The sequence below is a fragment of the Erigeron canadensis genome, chromosome 1 (genome assembly GCF_010389155.1).
Source record: "Erigeron canadensis isolate Cc75 chromosome 1, C_canadensis_v1, whole genome shotgun sequence".
Taxonomy (NCBI): Eukaryota; Viridiplantae; Streptophyta; class Magnoliopsida; order Asterales; family Asteraceae; genus Erigeron; species Erigeron canadensis.
The window spans coordinates 58785655-58800900 of NC_057761.1; the positions used below are offsets into that span (position 1 = coordinate 58785655).

The window sequence follows — 15246 nt, forward strand, 5'->3', positions numbered from 1 at the left end:
TCATAACATTAAAATTAGTATAGACCAAAACGTAACACCATACTATAAGTTAAATATACAGATTACACACTTGTTAAGTTCATAAATCTCAATAATTGCCATTAAACTTTATGAAGAACAAAAAACACAAAACCAAGATGCACATAAGTATAGGGAAATGATTTTCGTATTACAAATATCCACACAATACAAACCATTAAAGCATATATATGGTAAATTAATTAATATATGTGGTACAAAAATCACTTCTCATAAGTAAATCATATGATCAAAAAGTCGTTGGCGTACATAACCAACAATGAAAAAATAGCAAATAAATTCATCTGAAACATATAATACAAAAACTTATTAGTCAATTTATTAAGCTACATCGGCCACTTGATGATAGTTGAATTTATTTTTTAAAGCATGAGCTTCTTCAACCGTAGTACCGTATCATTTTTGAAGATAGTTCATACATCTTAAATGAAAAATAACCAATAATAATAAAGAAATTATAATCCACTGGAAGCAAAAAGTAAAACTTGGACTAAAAAATCTTCAATGTAAACGTGAAGTTTAATTTTGAGTTTTACTTACTTGTTGACGTCAAGATCAAAACTCAACATCCATTCAAGATGTGCTAGTAATTTTTGACACTGAATCGATCTTGGCTCATTCGATAGAAAACTTGTAACGATTTAAAGCAGGAGGAGGAACCGAAAATGTGATTTTAGGACAACTCGCAAATACACCTAGCTAAAAGTAGCATTTTATTTGATGGCTATATGACTCGACCAATTTGTCAATAAACTTATTGGCATGTGACTCGGTTAATATGTTAATTTAACAAAAGATCGACAAAAGCATGTCATTCTTACAAATTAAATAACTGAGATGTTTAAATCATTGTGACGATTTTTAGTAGAATACAATTTTAATGACGTCGTAGGCAAGTCATTCATATAAGCATATACTTAACATGACATATTTAATCAATTTCGACATAAAGGTGTTTTTTGTCACCAAGTGCGCGCCTGAATTGGTCTCCAAAAATATTCCCAATTATATTTAATTTTAGGAAATAAATTACTTCAAAATGAACACCACGTACACATTTTGTGCAACTTGATCGGCAAAAACTTTTTATCATTCAAAGTGAATTATGATATGTTAATTTTAATTGGTATCAACAGATAAAAATTTTTGTAACGTGTCATGGTACTATGGGTAATTGGATAACTTGTACGTAGTGGCGGCTTAAGAGTTTTAGATGCCTTATACGAGGTCAGTTTTGGAGGCCTAATTAGTTAGCATATAAATTAAAGTAAACAAAAAAAAGGTAGTTCCACTTATGTTATTGAGTTACTACTAATGAAAAGATGCAGATGTTGATGCAAAAACTAGTAAGAGTGTTACTGCATGCAAATTATATGATGATACTTCATCCAAAATCCAAACATTTAGTCTAGTATACAAAATATTGAGGTCTCTATATTTTTGGAGGCCTATAACGATCGTCTGGTTCTATAGTACTGTTGAGCCATATGAAATTATGAAGACATCTCATCTGATATGTTGTTTGGAATTCCTTTGCACAATAATTGAACTAATTAAAAACAAATCTTAATAACGTACACTAGGTCAAATCTTTTGGACCATCTATCAAACAAAACAACCATCAAAACGAACTTGTGATTCTTGAAAATGAAAAACAATATTATTCGATCTGTCTTAAAATCTTAGTTGTTAAGATAAAATCTAGTATGATGTACTTATAATTATTGTTTTTTCACACCCACGCCAAATCAACCATATTATTAAAAACTTCAATGGACTAAGTAAATAATATGATATGTTAACCATAGGTAGAAGGAAACTGTCATAAATACATGAAAAGGTCTTAATTAGAGTCGTTTTGATAACATGTCTAATAAAAGATCAGGACTTGGGAGTTTCATTATATTATACGAGTTATATTATATAACTCCAAAACGGCATATTTAATCATTTTGGTAGAAAAGGCATTTTTTGTCCTTGAGTGGCAGGTTTAAGTCTTAATCAATATCCATTTGTTTAATTATAATCTTCGTTTCAGTTATCTCAAATTTATTTTATGCATTCATAATATATACAAATTACAAAGCCTTCGACTCTAAAATATTAAGAACATGTACATCCATATTTCATTCAAATGAATAAGAAAACATCCTAAAGTTCTAGATAATATTAGACAATAAATTAATGGTTAATTAGTATACCCAAAAGACATCTAAATAAGTAACTCTGATTCCTGTACTTAATACTTCGACATATGGTTCATATATTTTTCCTCAATTTTATCTTTTAGAGTAACTTCTTATGTGTTTTGATCTCTTTGCTTAGATATATTTTTAAGCATATCAACAAATCCAATTTTTCAATGGGACGTTTGGATCAACAATCATTTACTTGCTTTTTAAGCTCGTGGTTAGTTTGATTGTAATTCTCAATAGTCTATAGGTAGTTTTTTTTTCTTGTATATTAAATTTGTACTCTTCTATCTTGCCCTCTAGTATTTTACCAGTAAGTTTTTTTATATAATATATCTCTACTGTTATAAAAAAAAAATCCAATTTTTGTAAGTACTAAAAAATTTGGATGTAACAGATTAAATTGCAAATTGGATCATAAGAGCACCTTCACCTATTGAACCCCATCAATAAAGTTATCATATCAAACCACCGGTTCCCCACATCAATAAAGTTATCATATCAAATCACCCAATGGGATGTTTGGTATAAGGGAATCATACCAAATGAAAATGTAATAGAGAATGGAAATAGTGAGAAAGAGAATGAGTATTTAGAAAGAGAATGGATTCCGTTGTTTGGTATCCACAAAGAATGAATATATAAAAAAATTAATTTTTTAAATAATAGTACATTTATTACATATAACATCTTAAAAAGAAAAAAAAAAAATTTTTTTCCATTCTCACCCATTCTCTACAATTTGTAGAGAATATGGAGAATGGAATTGATTCACCTTTCTCCTTTCTCATTCTCTTTCTTCATTGCAAACAAACAGGGGAAGTCTTTCCCTTTCCTTTTCTCCCCTTTCCATTCCATCATACCAAACACCCCTTTATGATGGTGTGATCAGTGTGTGTGTGTGTGTGTTTTTTTTTTTTGCTACGGCCGCTTATAACATTTTTACATGTTTCTATACTCCATTGGCAGCACTAAAATACGTTATTTTAGAAATAGAAATACATATATTAATTTAATCATGTGTACGAATCGAATTGGATTTGCAAAATAAATCTTATAAAATAAGTAAGCAAAGAAAGGAGTGGGGGGCAACAGCAGGCCTTCGTGATGGCAACTTAGTTTGTTGAGTTGACCAACTCAGTCGATCAGTTTCTTATCCAATTAATCAATATATATTTTTTGTTCTTACTTCTGTTTTCATAATGTCAACGCATTTTACTACTATTTTTTACCTCTGTGAATCCAACATCAATTAACTTTTTACAGTTTGATCATTAAGTTACCTTGGTGAAAGGCCTAATATACGCGTTCGCCTTATTGAACTCCATATATTAAGCGAAAAATAGTGAAAAGGAGTCGAACCTTCATGTCTTTTTCAAATAGTAGTCAAGTTAGGAAGCATAAAAAAAAATGACATGATCACAACTAATTTGGCCGTTTGAGGACTGCCTAAAGTCTTATCTGCTGAATAAGACGGACATTTCTTCTATCAAAATAGCTGAATCCAACCGAACAATAGTTATAATAACGCGTATCTAACGTTAATACTCACATACGAATCCTATCATTGTCTCAAAAAGTTTGGTCATATAAACAAACCAGATAAGTACCAATCACCTATGACGTTAATGACATAGTCTCCACTCCTAATGAAAGAAAGAAAAAAAAAACATTGATAAATCAGTCAACTACTAACAACCATTCAAAAAACAATTCAAACCACCATAAGCTTCCATAAGCTACATGACAGGCTCCCATGAACTTAAATCCTCTATATAAGCTTCCTATCCATCTATCTATCACAATAAGTCAAACCCTCAAAATAATTAGTATCTTTAATTTCCTCAAAACAAAGGGGAAAAAAATAATAAGAAAAGAAATGGAGTTGAACTTCCAAAACAATTATGTATATTCCTCTTCATCATTAGCCAAGAAAGCGCGGTTTAACAACACGAATGGTAGAAATTCAAATAGAAGCAAGTTTGTGGGTGTTAGACAACGTCCATCCGGAAAATGGGTGGCAGAAATCAAGAACACCACCCAAAAAATCCGGATGTGGCTTGGGACTTTTGACACAGCAGAGGAAGCCGCCAGGGCATATGATGAGGCGGCTTACTTGCTCCGTGGGTCAAATGCCCGGACCAATTTTCTCCATCATGTACCCTTAAATTCCGCACTTTCTCTAAAGATAAGAAACTTACTCAACCACAAGAAATGCCTTAGACAAAACTCAATCACCAAAACCAATTCTAACACTATCAACACACCAAAAAGTAGTACTCCCGAATTGCCATTGCGCGCACCGATGGCTTGTAAGGTTGAAGCCAACAATGTCAAGATTGAAACTTGGTCATCTAGATTTCCAGAAAATGAAATTTTAAATGATGGGTATAAGCCAGATTTGACAAATTGTATTGGGAAAGTTGAGATTGGTGATCCAAGTAGCGGTTCTTGTTATGAGCTTCAAAAGTCTAACTTGCCATTGAATATTATTGGTGGTGAATTTGATGGGTTTGATTTAGGACCAATATCAAGAAAAGGTGATCAAGATGATGATGTAAGCACAACAACAACAAGTGATTTTGAAAGGATGAAAGTAGAAAGACAAATATCTGCATCATTATATGCTATGAATGGTGTTAATGAATATTGGGAGAATGTTCTTCATGATTGCTCTGACACTACTTCTTATTGGGATTTGCCAATGTTGTCACAAATGTTTTGCCCAATCACTTAAAACTTTACAGAAATAATTCTCTAGTATTTCTCTTTATTATTACTTTTATTGATTGGATTAATATATATAAATACTAGGTGTATTACTTGGAAGAATTTATGAAATGAGTACAAGTATGTTGTTTAATTTCTACTTTTCTGTAGGTGTAAGTTTAGCAAATTAGAAGTGAAATCCAATTACATTAACAAATTTGGTTTGATTTTAGATTAGTGGAGTTAGTTTTGGTTTGTAAAAGTTTTGAAACATATGTTTGGAATCTGTTTGTGAATTCCAATGTTAAACCGAATTAAAAACCAAATTAAAACGGCATTTTACCTATGTTGTTTTGTGTTTTTTTTTTTATTATTCGTTTTATCTAAAAAAAGGTTGACTTTGTGTGTTTAATATATTCTTGATGGTGTACGTTTAAAAAAAGTTTGGAGAACTTTCTTAAGGTCTTTTGGTTTTTATATGTGTCATATTTGACATGTCTTTACTAATACATAAAAGTTTACCTTAGAAAACATGTTTGACATATATTAGACGGACTTTAGGTTTTCGGGTACCTAAACGCTTTATCTAATATTGGTCTTTCAACGGGCTATACACATTGATTTCGAGGAGTTTATGTCACCAAAACATAGTTTAAACCATGGTTTTCTAAGCCCACATCTTAGTTGTTATCGATTAGAAATCTTCAAAAGATGTCACTTATGGTGGCAATGTAACACTACACTTGAGGATGCAAATGAGTAGAAATTGGTCCTGTAATTATACAACTCCGACTAATAAAATACTATGTACTAGTATTTATTTGAAATATACTCACCGGGATAATACAACACTTTCCCGAAAAAAGTATTTAATTGAAATAATGATAGGAAAATGATAAATCCTTCCAACCAATCCTCCTAATATATCAACTTTTTAACACATAGAATCCGTTAATTCTCTTTCCTAATCTCACCCCCTGATTTTCCACATGTCATAATCCTATTAATTAGGAGGATTTTTAGGTTAATAATTTATGATGATTGATCATTACCCATAATGATATATTGTGCTGGTACATATGTTAGCATCACAATCATTACTAAATTTTTCTTCATGAAACCTTTTTCTGTTGAACCTCATGTTACAATTAAACTTGTTAAGACTTCGATAAACAAGTCAAAATGTCAAATTAAATGAACTAATCAACCAATTTGATCGAGTATTTGGATTTGCAGATCGAGTAGCAAATCGGCCCAGAAAGAAACTGGAGTAGGCTGCTTATGCTCTATGATAAAAGCCCAATATAATAAGTGATGACAAAACGGGCCTGGGACACTCATAGATGATAGATGTCTACGGAATAAATGGCCTGCTAAGTGTAGTATTTATTTATTTAGCGCAGAGTAAACGTAAACAAATAGAGGTTTCTTCTTTTCGAGTTACGTTTTTTTTTTTTTAAATCAACTATATGCAGCTTAGATGGGGTATTCACGTGACTTATTCTTATCATTTTTCTGGCCACTCTCAGAATGTTCATTTATAGAGGTTTTAAACTCGATAAATCTAGTGAATAATCATAATATCGTGACTATTAGACCACCTTGATTAAGTATATCTTTAAACGACTAAGTTGGAGGTAGGTTTAGATTTGACGATTCTGTATGTTACTTTAAAAGGGATAACTTAAGCTTATAAATTAACCTCAAATGTATAACTAATCAATGGGTTCAAGACAGTTGAAAATTGATAAAAGTGTGTTCAAATGTCCATAACTTTGTGAATCATTTTATTACACACCCTTTGGTTTTAACATAGTATCTTCTACATATATAATACAGTAAAGTATATAAAGTAAGAATAGACAGATTAGTCACAAAGAGGAATTCATTTGTGAGCCAACTTGCTACAAAAAGGTCTGTAGGTCCAACCAAGTTGAGCGAATTTATTTAGCTATTCAACATATATATTCACTTACAGTTTCGTTTAGTATTAACATGGCATTACGACTCTTCATCGTCACCCTTTTCAGGAACAATTGTAAGAAAGATGGAAATGGTGAAGTAAATTTTGATAATATCGTGTTCCAAAAATAATGGTTTGACTTGTTAATAATTTCTTTTTTTTCTTTTTTGTTTTACTCATGTATACAAATAAACGAACATAGTATTATATTAATTAATAACCAACAAGAACAAAAATTTTCTATTCATGTAATTGTTTGTGAATCGTTCCTCTAAGTTGAAGAAAGAAACATGAAGAAAGCCCTAATAGTAATTTTGGATTTGTTAAGAACCCTAAATTAGATTTGTCGACAAGGAAATTATGAGGAAGAAAAAAAAAAAGATATGTTGAAGGGAAAGAATAAAATAAGTGAAAAAAAGGAAAAGTAAAACGCACCGTGTGTGTGTGATGTGGATCCCATCCAGCGTCCACCTCCTTCCTTTATATTCTCTTCTCATCATCCTCCTCACCTCACTCCCCCCCTCACACCACACCACACCACACCACACCACGACACAACACTCACAATATTTTTATTTTTATATATATTTTTGTTCTTATATTTATTCATAATAAATAATAAGTAAGAATATTATATTATTAAAAAAGATTCTTTCTTGCTTCATTCAAAATAAATATATAAATATTCAAAATAAAAAAAAACATCACCTTTATCCATTTTCTGCTGGTAATCTTTTTTTTTTTCTTTAATATTACTGATCCCTTCTTATCTTTGTTACAAATTTTATAAATATATCTAATTCATGATTCCTTATATTCATATGTATGCATATATATATTTGTGTAAGCAGAAAATTTCTTCTTTAAGTTAGCATATATTTGGATATTTGCTTATAGAGTTATAGGTCCATAATAAAGATTCTTGATATATGCTGTTTTTGTGAATTTCTTTCATGGGTTGTTTTAAAGTTTTAGTCTTTTACAAGAAGTTATAATCTTTGAACCTCCTCTGTTTTAGTCTTAATTTTCAAGACAAGTTGATGCCATGTTACTTTGATCACTTAATTTGTATATTTACTTTTTCTTTATGCTTTTAGGGTTGTTTTTTTCTTTCTAGTAATATATATATATATAGGAGTATAGGACCAGCCCAATTATTTCAATTTTCAAATCTTTATAATCATTTATGACTCCATACATTAAAAAGCTTCATGCTTGACTGAAAGTTGACTTAGGAATAGAATTCATTTGCTGAAGACATGTTCTTCAAAATGTGAACTTTGAATTAGGATAAAGCTATGTTGTGAGCATGTGTTTCTTTTGTTATATATGCTATATAAATTAATGAAAAGGCTTTTTTTCTTTGAACTTATAAGACAGGTGATTTACATTTATTCGAGAAGCATTTCTTTGGTTAAAGTGTCAAGAAAATGTCGGGTGGAGAGGTTAGAAACGTATCGCCAGGAGATATACAAATGGTAATCTTTTGAGCCACATGTTAAATGTTATATTGTTACATATATATGATTGTTCGAAATGCATGATGCCGGTTATAAATGTATATGATGATTTGGTTCTAGGTACAAAATCTCATAGAACAATGTCTGCCGTATTACATGACTCAGAAGCAAGTCATTGATCTTTTATATCAGCAAGAGAAAATAGAACCTAGCTTTACTGAGCTTGGTAAGTAATTCGCTAATCTTCCTTCGATTGTTATTTATGTCGCTCTAAATGACGATTTGTTATTGCTTTCAGTTTGGCAGAAACTCGAAGAACAAAATCAAGATTTTTTTAAGGGATACCATTTGAGGTTGATGGTGAAAGACCAAATAATGGAATTCAATAAGCTTCTTGATAGACAGGCTGCGTTGATGCACCAATTGGGCCCAACCGGTGTCAATTTCCAACCTAAATCGAATGGATCTCAAATGCCGCCAAGTAAGCTTCTTTTCTTTCGATATGATCAATACCAAAGTTTTTTTTAGTATTCATGTTTCACTCAATGACCAAAAGACGTCAGTGATTGACTATGATATGTTAGGATCTCTTATGATCAACTTCTTTTATGCTTAGATCTAGCTGTATTATTTATGTCTGAAACCATTAAGCCCATGGTATCCTAATATTAGTAGAATAGTTATTTGGCTTTCCTTTTTGAAGTGTTATAGTGAAATTGATTCTGATTATCTACATGTCTCCAGTGTAGAAATATATGCTACAAAACTAATTATCAAGGCAAATACAAACATATTATAATAACCCTGGTTTGACCATAATGACATATAATCTAGTTTTCGCATCTTTTTCTTTTATTTCTGCAATCTTCTAGTCATTCAAAAACTTCATAACCCATAACACTCAGTAAGGCGTTGTTTCAGATCATGTTGTCAGACGATTTTTTTTTATTTCCTCTACTTGCTTTTCTAAAAGAAACCAATGATAATCACATTTTTCAGATGGTTTCCCAAACGTTATCTTACTTATTGTCTGTGTTTCGCAAAACCATAATCTACCCCTAAGTGCAATTCCAAACACCCTAATTAACTGATGACACAACCAGTTTCAAAATGTATTGCCATACACCAGCCTCAGTACAAGATGCTTTAGTGTTAATGTGATGGACTATTATCTTGGAGTCTTACATGAACTATTGCGTTTTTCCAGTGAATCAGAACTCAACATGCTATGCACCCGAAAATAGTGGTATTCCTATGAAAACAGAAAGCATGAACAATTTTTCTAGAGGGTTCAACAATTGTGGACTGCCAATACCCTCAGGTGATCTGTCTGCACATTCTAAAAGGATTGATGTTCCACCAAATATGTTGTTGGCCCACAATTCAAATATTGGAGTAGCAAATGGTGTCTCGGTGAAAGCAGAATCCAATTATCTGGGGAGTTCAAGGTTTATCTACGGACCTGATGGCAATGTGTTGGAGGCACGGCCCACTATTGGTGATGCATCTGTATCATCTTTTAGTTGCTTGGAGTCTGACCCTCACCAACTGAATGGAACACTCCTTAATGACAGTTCTTTGTTCGGTTTGTTGGATCCTATGTCTCAAAATTTTGGTCTATCATCTTCAAATGCTGACTTCACAAATAGTTCTGGTACAATATCCTTTCTCCATCTCTTCCTACATATATCTTGAGGTGGCAACCTTAACTGTTTATTAATAAATAGATTGATTTTTGGTTTATCTCAAACGGTGCAAATCAAAAACTTAGCCACTTGGTTACAAAGATTAGTGGTACAAAGACCTCATAGGCTCATACACCATTTTGTTACAAAGATATAAGTTATAGACAATCATTGATATAACATTGTTTTAGTTTTCATGTCTAAGCATTTTGTTACAATGATATTAGATGTTTTCAGGTCAAGAAGACCAAACAGGCCTGTCCTAAAAGGCTAAAACTAACATATGTTAACCCAAACCTGTTTTGATCTATTACCCAACCCCGTCCTGCCCATCTTTTCACCTCTTCGTCTTTTTTTTTTTTTTTGGGAACAGCATCTTGCCACCTCCTTGTCAAGCCATAGTTATGTCTGATTAATGTTTGCTCATAATTTTCAGACATGCTAGAGAGCTTTTCTAGATCTGCTTTTCTATCGTCGGAAAGGGACAATTTCTTGGACTCTCATAGCAGTACGGTGGAACATCAAGGTAGTTTTTTTTGGTTAAATAATTATTGATTTTTCAAAATGATAGGTTTCAAAGACTTAAAGTATATTTTGTCTCTCAGGCGAAGATAAGAGGTTGGAGATACCAGAGAACTTAGGTTTTGAAGATTTTGGCAATGAATCATAGAACAGGCAAATGGTACCAACTACTCTTGACCTACAATTCTAAATTTCCATTGTTTTTCTGATTAACGACAAAAATAAACACTGATATATTTCCAATGGGTTTTAGCGGGGTGTTTAAATTTTCATTATGATACTGATTATTTGATTATCAATTTCATACTACTTGTAGTCAAGCTGATTAATGGGTAAAATCGTATCACCTGATTACACATTCTTTTAACCTAATCTGAGAGACTTCACTTCTGTCTCCCAAGACGTATTTCCTCTATTTATAAAAGTCTCCTTATTGCTTTTCTTATTTATTAGCTTATCAAATAGTTAGAATTGGAATTAGTAAAAACTAAAAACAGTCGAACACTTTTCTAAATCTCGCAACTTTTAACAGAAAAATCACATTCAGACCTAAAAGTTGTTTATGAACAATGTTGTCTTTATCTCACCTTCACATTTATATTAGGTAAATCTGTGACGTGGTATCAATGTTTGTCTTGCCGCAGGTCAAACAACTTTCCTAGGACATAAATCTTTGTAAATAGCTTATTGGAATAGGAGGCTTCAGATTTCCAAGTTTTTGTACTTTTGTAGATTGGTGTGTAAAAGTAAAACCGCACAGGTAATAACTAAATTTAGGATGGGTGCTTACAATTATAGTTGTCATTAGAAACGTGTTAGGGGGGTTAAATATCAAACAGTTTGATACAACTCACCGTTTAACGTGGAATGCTCCATGAATTTGATAACCACCCCCATGTTGGGAATGTTTTAGAAATATGATAAATGGTTATTTGTTAGTTGTAAATTTCATTTTGCAGAAATGTTATGTATGGTATTTATCATTAATTGTTTTGGAACCGAGATGTTTGTGCGTTTAGGTATTTCAGAATTGGTGATTACATTCAAAACTTAGCCCACTTGAAATCACCTGCTGCTGCACGTATGGTATCTGTGATATACTTATGAATTTTTCTCTGTTGATGATGACTGTTAATGCGAACCCTTTTGACCTTTTACCCAGTCATACACCAGCCCCCAATGTATCACTTATCTCCATCGTGTCTCTCATATTTGCGCTGAGTTGGTCCTTGCAATTAAAATTTTAAACCATGATAAATAGCATGGCCTATGATAATATCCACACCCACAATTGTTGAGTGGCATTAATATACGGCTTCACATCCCTTAAACATCAATATATAATTTTAATTCACTCGGACAACATGCTACAAGAACACACCACAGTTTGACATTTAAATAGTAAATGCATGCATATCTATGTTTGGAAAAACAGAAAAGGTGAAGACATAATAGGTGTATACTAGTTCAATCTTTCATCCAATCAATCCACAAATCAAGACTTCAAGCAAGAAACACCATTTTAGTACTCTTCATCATCGCCCTCCCCTTCATCATCAACACCTTCCGCACCCACCTCTTCATAATCTTTTTCAAGAGCTGCAAGATCTTCACGAGCTTCTGAGAACTCACCTTCTTCCATACCTTCACCAACATACCAATGAACAAATGCCCTCTTGGCATACATGAGGTCAAACTTGTGATCAATACGTGAGAACACCTCTGCAACTGCTGTGTTATTACTGATCATGCAAACGGCTCTCTGAACCTTAGCAAGATCACCACCTGGTACAACTGTTGGTGGCTGATAATTGATCCCACACTTGAAACCAGTTGGGCACCTGTCATCAATTCAAGATTACAATGCCAGTGAAAAAGCAATCAATTTTTAGGAAAACAAACCAACCATATTTAATGTCTTACCAGTCAACAAACTGAACGGTTCTCTTTGTTTTAATGGTGGCGACAGCAGCATTAACATCTTTAGGGACAACATCTCCACGATACATCAAACAACATGCCATGTACTTTCCATGTCTGGGGTCACATTTAGCCATCATGCTTGCAGGCTCAAACACTGCGTTTGTGATTTCGGGTACTGACAGCTGTTCATGGTATGCTTTTTCTGCTGAGATAACAGGGGCATACGATGAAAGCATGAAATGAATACGGGGGTACGGCACAAGATTGGTTTGAAATTCTGTAATATCCACATTTATGGCTCCATCAAAACGTAGGGAAGTTGTTAAAGATGATATTATTTGAGAGACGAGTCTGTTCAGGTTAGTGTAAGTAGGTCTTTCAATGTCTAGTGATCTCCTACAAATATCGTAAATGGCTTCATTGTCCAATAGCACAGCTACATCTGTATGCTCTAAAAGAGAATGTGTAGAGAGAACACTGTTGTATGGTTCTACCACGGCTGTCGACACCTACAAAACAGCCAAAATGGTCAGCGGTAAGCTATACCATAATCATGAAATCTTTTTTAATTACTTAAATTATTTGAAGTTGCAATATCCAAACATGGGTTTTGTTACAACTAGTATCAAAATGATTGTTTATAAAGAAAAGTAGGTTATCCAAACACATGCAACCAGTTGCTGTGACAATAATCAGATTGAAATTTCCAAAACGAACAGCCAAAAGCCCAAGACAGTAGAATAGTCACCTGAGGAGAAGGGTAGATAGTGAAACCAAGCTTTGACTTCTTTCCATAATCAACAGACAAGCGTTCCAACAACAACGATCCCAAACCAGAACCCGTACCTCCACCAACAGCATTAAACACTAAAAAACCTTGCAACCCAGTACAGTTATCCGCTAACTTTCTCACTCGATCAAGGCAAAGATCAACAATCTCCTTCCCCACTGTTAAAAGGAGAAAGTCAAAATTAACCCAAATCCCATTCAAAACAACTTTACATCTTCTGATCTTCATATCATATTCTTTATAAAGAGTAACTAATCTTATAAGTACCTGTATAATGCCCTCTAGCAAAGTTATTAGCAGCATCCTCCTTCCCTGAAATAAGCTGTTCAGGGTGGAAAAGCTGGCGATACGTCCCAGTTCTAACTTCATCAATAACAGTTGGTTCAAGATCCACAAATATGGCTCGTGGCACGTGCTTTCCCGCACTAGTCTCGCTAAAAAACGTGTTGAATGCATCGTGTGCAACACCAACTGTTGTATCACTGTAAAAAACATTTTAATCCCCTTAGCCAAAAATGACATACTATGGTAGTCAACGTAATGATCTCGGATGATAGTTTTAGTGACTTGCAACCACCGCAAACTGGCAATGTTCCCACCCACGGATAATACGTGAAAGGAAACGTTTAGAGTAAGGTGGTGTTTGTTTAAGGACTTAATAAAAAAGTCGTGACTTAATCAAAAATACTTAATCCATTAAGTCATCAAAAGTGTTTGTTTTTTTGACGTAATAAACAAAAAATAACTACATTGACTTAATCCATACAGACATTATTTATCCATTCAGTCACTTTATCAATACAGAGAAACGTTTTCCTTATTTAGGTTACAGGTAACTCTTTCTTACTCAGACATACGCATCCTAAACTCCTAACCGGGATATATCCAGTGACAGTTTTGTTTCCAAATATTTTTCCTGGACACTAAGTCACCTTGGTGATGGGTATCCTCAGGAACCACAGAGTTTTGATCATTTTAACAAATTACAGAAAATTATATAATGATGTCACCACTCACCAAACAAACCACCCATGGTGAAATTTAATAGGAATTCTAGATACACATATAAAATTAACTACGAATAAAATAGATCTATGAATTACTAATAACATAACTAATTAAGACTAAAAAGTATCAATAATGATCATTTACATACATACATATATAGTGATATATGAATGGAAGAAGAAAAAAAAATGAAAGTATACCTGGGCATCATGCCATCAGGGTGGATGCCATGTTCAAGGCAGTAGAGTTCCCAGCATGAATTCCCAACTTGAATTCCAGCTTGACCTATGTGTATGCTTATTATCTCCCTCATCTTTTACTTTTTATTTTTTCTTTCTTTCTTTTTCTTAAAATGAATGAACGATAAACCAACCTAATTCTAGATTAATATGGTGGAAAATAATAAGAAGTTATCAATTACTGTATATTATTTGACCTGCTTCTAGACTTATAAAGACGATATTGTTTTGTCTTTTTGTATACATGTACATTCGCTGTCTCCCTCATTTTTATAGATGTTTTTTTTCCTTTTTATTAGACTTAATTTCACAAATCGTCCTTAGACCTTATGGTCTTACCAAAAATGCATATTTCATTACTTAAGTTTTTTAAATGATAGTAGCAATCCATTATCCTCCTATAAATGCTACTATAGTGTCATTTCACAAACTTAAGATCATAGGACGACTTGTATAATTAACTCTTTTTATGAGTATTAATATTATAGATGTTTCGATTTTCTCATAAACTTTTGTATCAAAACGTTAATAATAATAATGATACTCTTAATAAGTTAGGATGAAACTGTTGATGGTTAGGATGAAACTATTGATATGACATTTATACGTACAAGTGATTCTAATTAAAGGTGTATATATAATTGTAGGCATTACTTGAATACTTATACAGAGTTCACACTCAGTGGCGGATGATCATAGAGAGCAGGGAGAGTCTT

The 15246-nt window shown here is 32.7% G+C and overlaps 3 protein-coding genes across 5 annotated transcripts; 2 read left to right on the forward strand and 1 right to left on the reverse strand.

Moving 5' to 3' along the window:
* The first annotated feature begins 4070 nt into the window (after nt 1-4070).
* On the forward strand, nt 4071-4996 carry LOC122585812 (ethylene-responsive transcription factor ERN1-like). Its single transcript, XM_043757935.1, has one exon. It carries the CDS (start codon nt 4111-4113, stop codon nt 4966-4968), a length of 858 nt encoding a protein of 285 aa, XP_043613870.1. The 5' UTR covers nt 4071-4110; the 3' UTR covers nt 4969-4996.
* A 2538-nt stretch (nt 4997-7534) lies between these two features.
* On the forward strand, nt 7535-11557 carry LOC122581920. Of its 3 annotated transcripts, none has more exons than XM_043754240.1 (8): nt 7535-7630; nt 8280-8381; nt 8484-8589; nt 8662-8844; nt 9571-10017; nt 10485-10574; nt 10654-10730; nt 11215-11557. In XM_043754240.1, the coding sequence occupies exons 2-7, from the start codon at nt 8334-8336 to the stop codon at nt 10716-10718; spliced, it is 939 nt and encodes a 312-aa protein (XP_043610175.1). In that variant the 5' UTR covers nt 7535-7630; nt 8280-8333; the 3' UTR covers nt 10719-10730; nt 11215-11557. The 3 variants fall into 3 exon arrangements, with proteins under 3 accessions (XP_043610175.1, XP_043610184.1, XP_043610192.1); XM_043754249.1 differs by having other exon boundaries at nt 7537-7630; nt 8284-8381; XM_043754257.1 differs by lacking the exon at nt 7535-7630 and having other exon boundaries at nt 8075-8381.
* A 323-nt stretch (nt 11558-11880) lies between these two features.
* Nucleotides 11881-14704, reverse strand: LOC122601656 (tubulin alpha-5 chain). The gene is made up of 5 exons (XM_043774688.1): nt 14492-14704; nt 13551-13765; nt 13242-13441; nt 12494-13002; nt 11881-12411 (listed from the first exon to the last, which is right to left on the reverse strand). The coding sequence occupies exons 1-5, from the start codon at nt 14602-14604 to the stop codon at nt 12093-12095; spliced, it is 1356 nt and encodes a 451-aa protein (XP_043630623.1). The 5' UTR covers nt 14605-14704; the 3' UTR covers nt 11881-12092.
* Nucleotides 14705-15246: the final 542 nt, after the last annotated feature.

Excerpts from the sequence above, each read along its gene's own strand:
- LOC122585812 (XM_043757935.1), top strand. The coding sequence starts at position 4,111 with ATGGAGTTGAACTTCCAAAACAATTATGTATATTCCTCTTCATCATTA.
- LOC122581920 (XM_043754240.1), top strand. The coding sequence starts at position 8,334 with ATGTCGGGTGGAGAGGTTAGAAACGTATCGCCAGGAGATATACAAATG. Across the intron at positions 8,382-8,483 it reads CGCCAGGAGATATACAAATG|GTACAAAATCTCATAGAACA; the intron begins GTAATCTTTTGA and ends ATTTGGTTCTAG. Across the intron at positions 10,575-10,653 it reads CAGTACGGTGGAACATCAAG|GCGAAGATAAGAGGTTGGAG; the intron begins GTAGTTTTTTTT and ends TTTGTCTCTCAG.
- LOC122601656 (XM_043774688.1), bottom strand. The coding sequence starts at position 14,604 with ATGAGGGAGATAATAAGCATACACATAGGTCAAGCTGGAATTCAAGTT. Across the intron at positions 13,442-13,550 it reads TGCTAGAGGGCATTATACAG|TGGGGAAGGAGATTGTTGAT; the intron begins GTACTTATAAGA and ends TCCTTTTAACAG. Across the intron at positions 13,003-13,241 it reads CTATCTACCCTTCTCCTCAG|GTGTCGACAGCCGTGGTAGA; the intron begins GTGACTATTCTA and ends GCTGTTTTGTAG.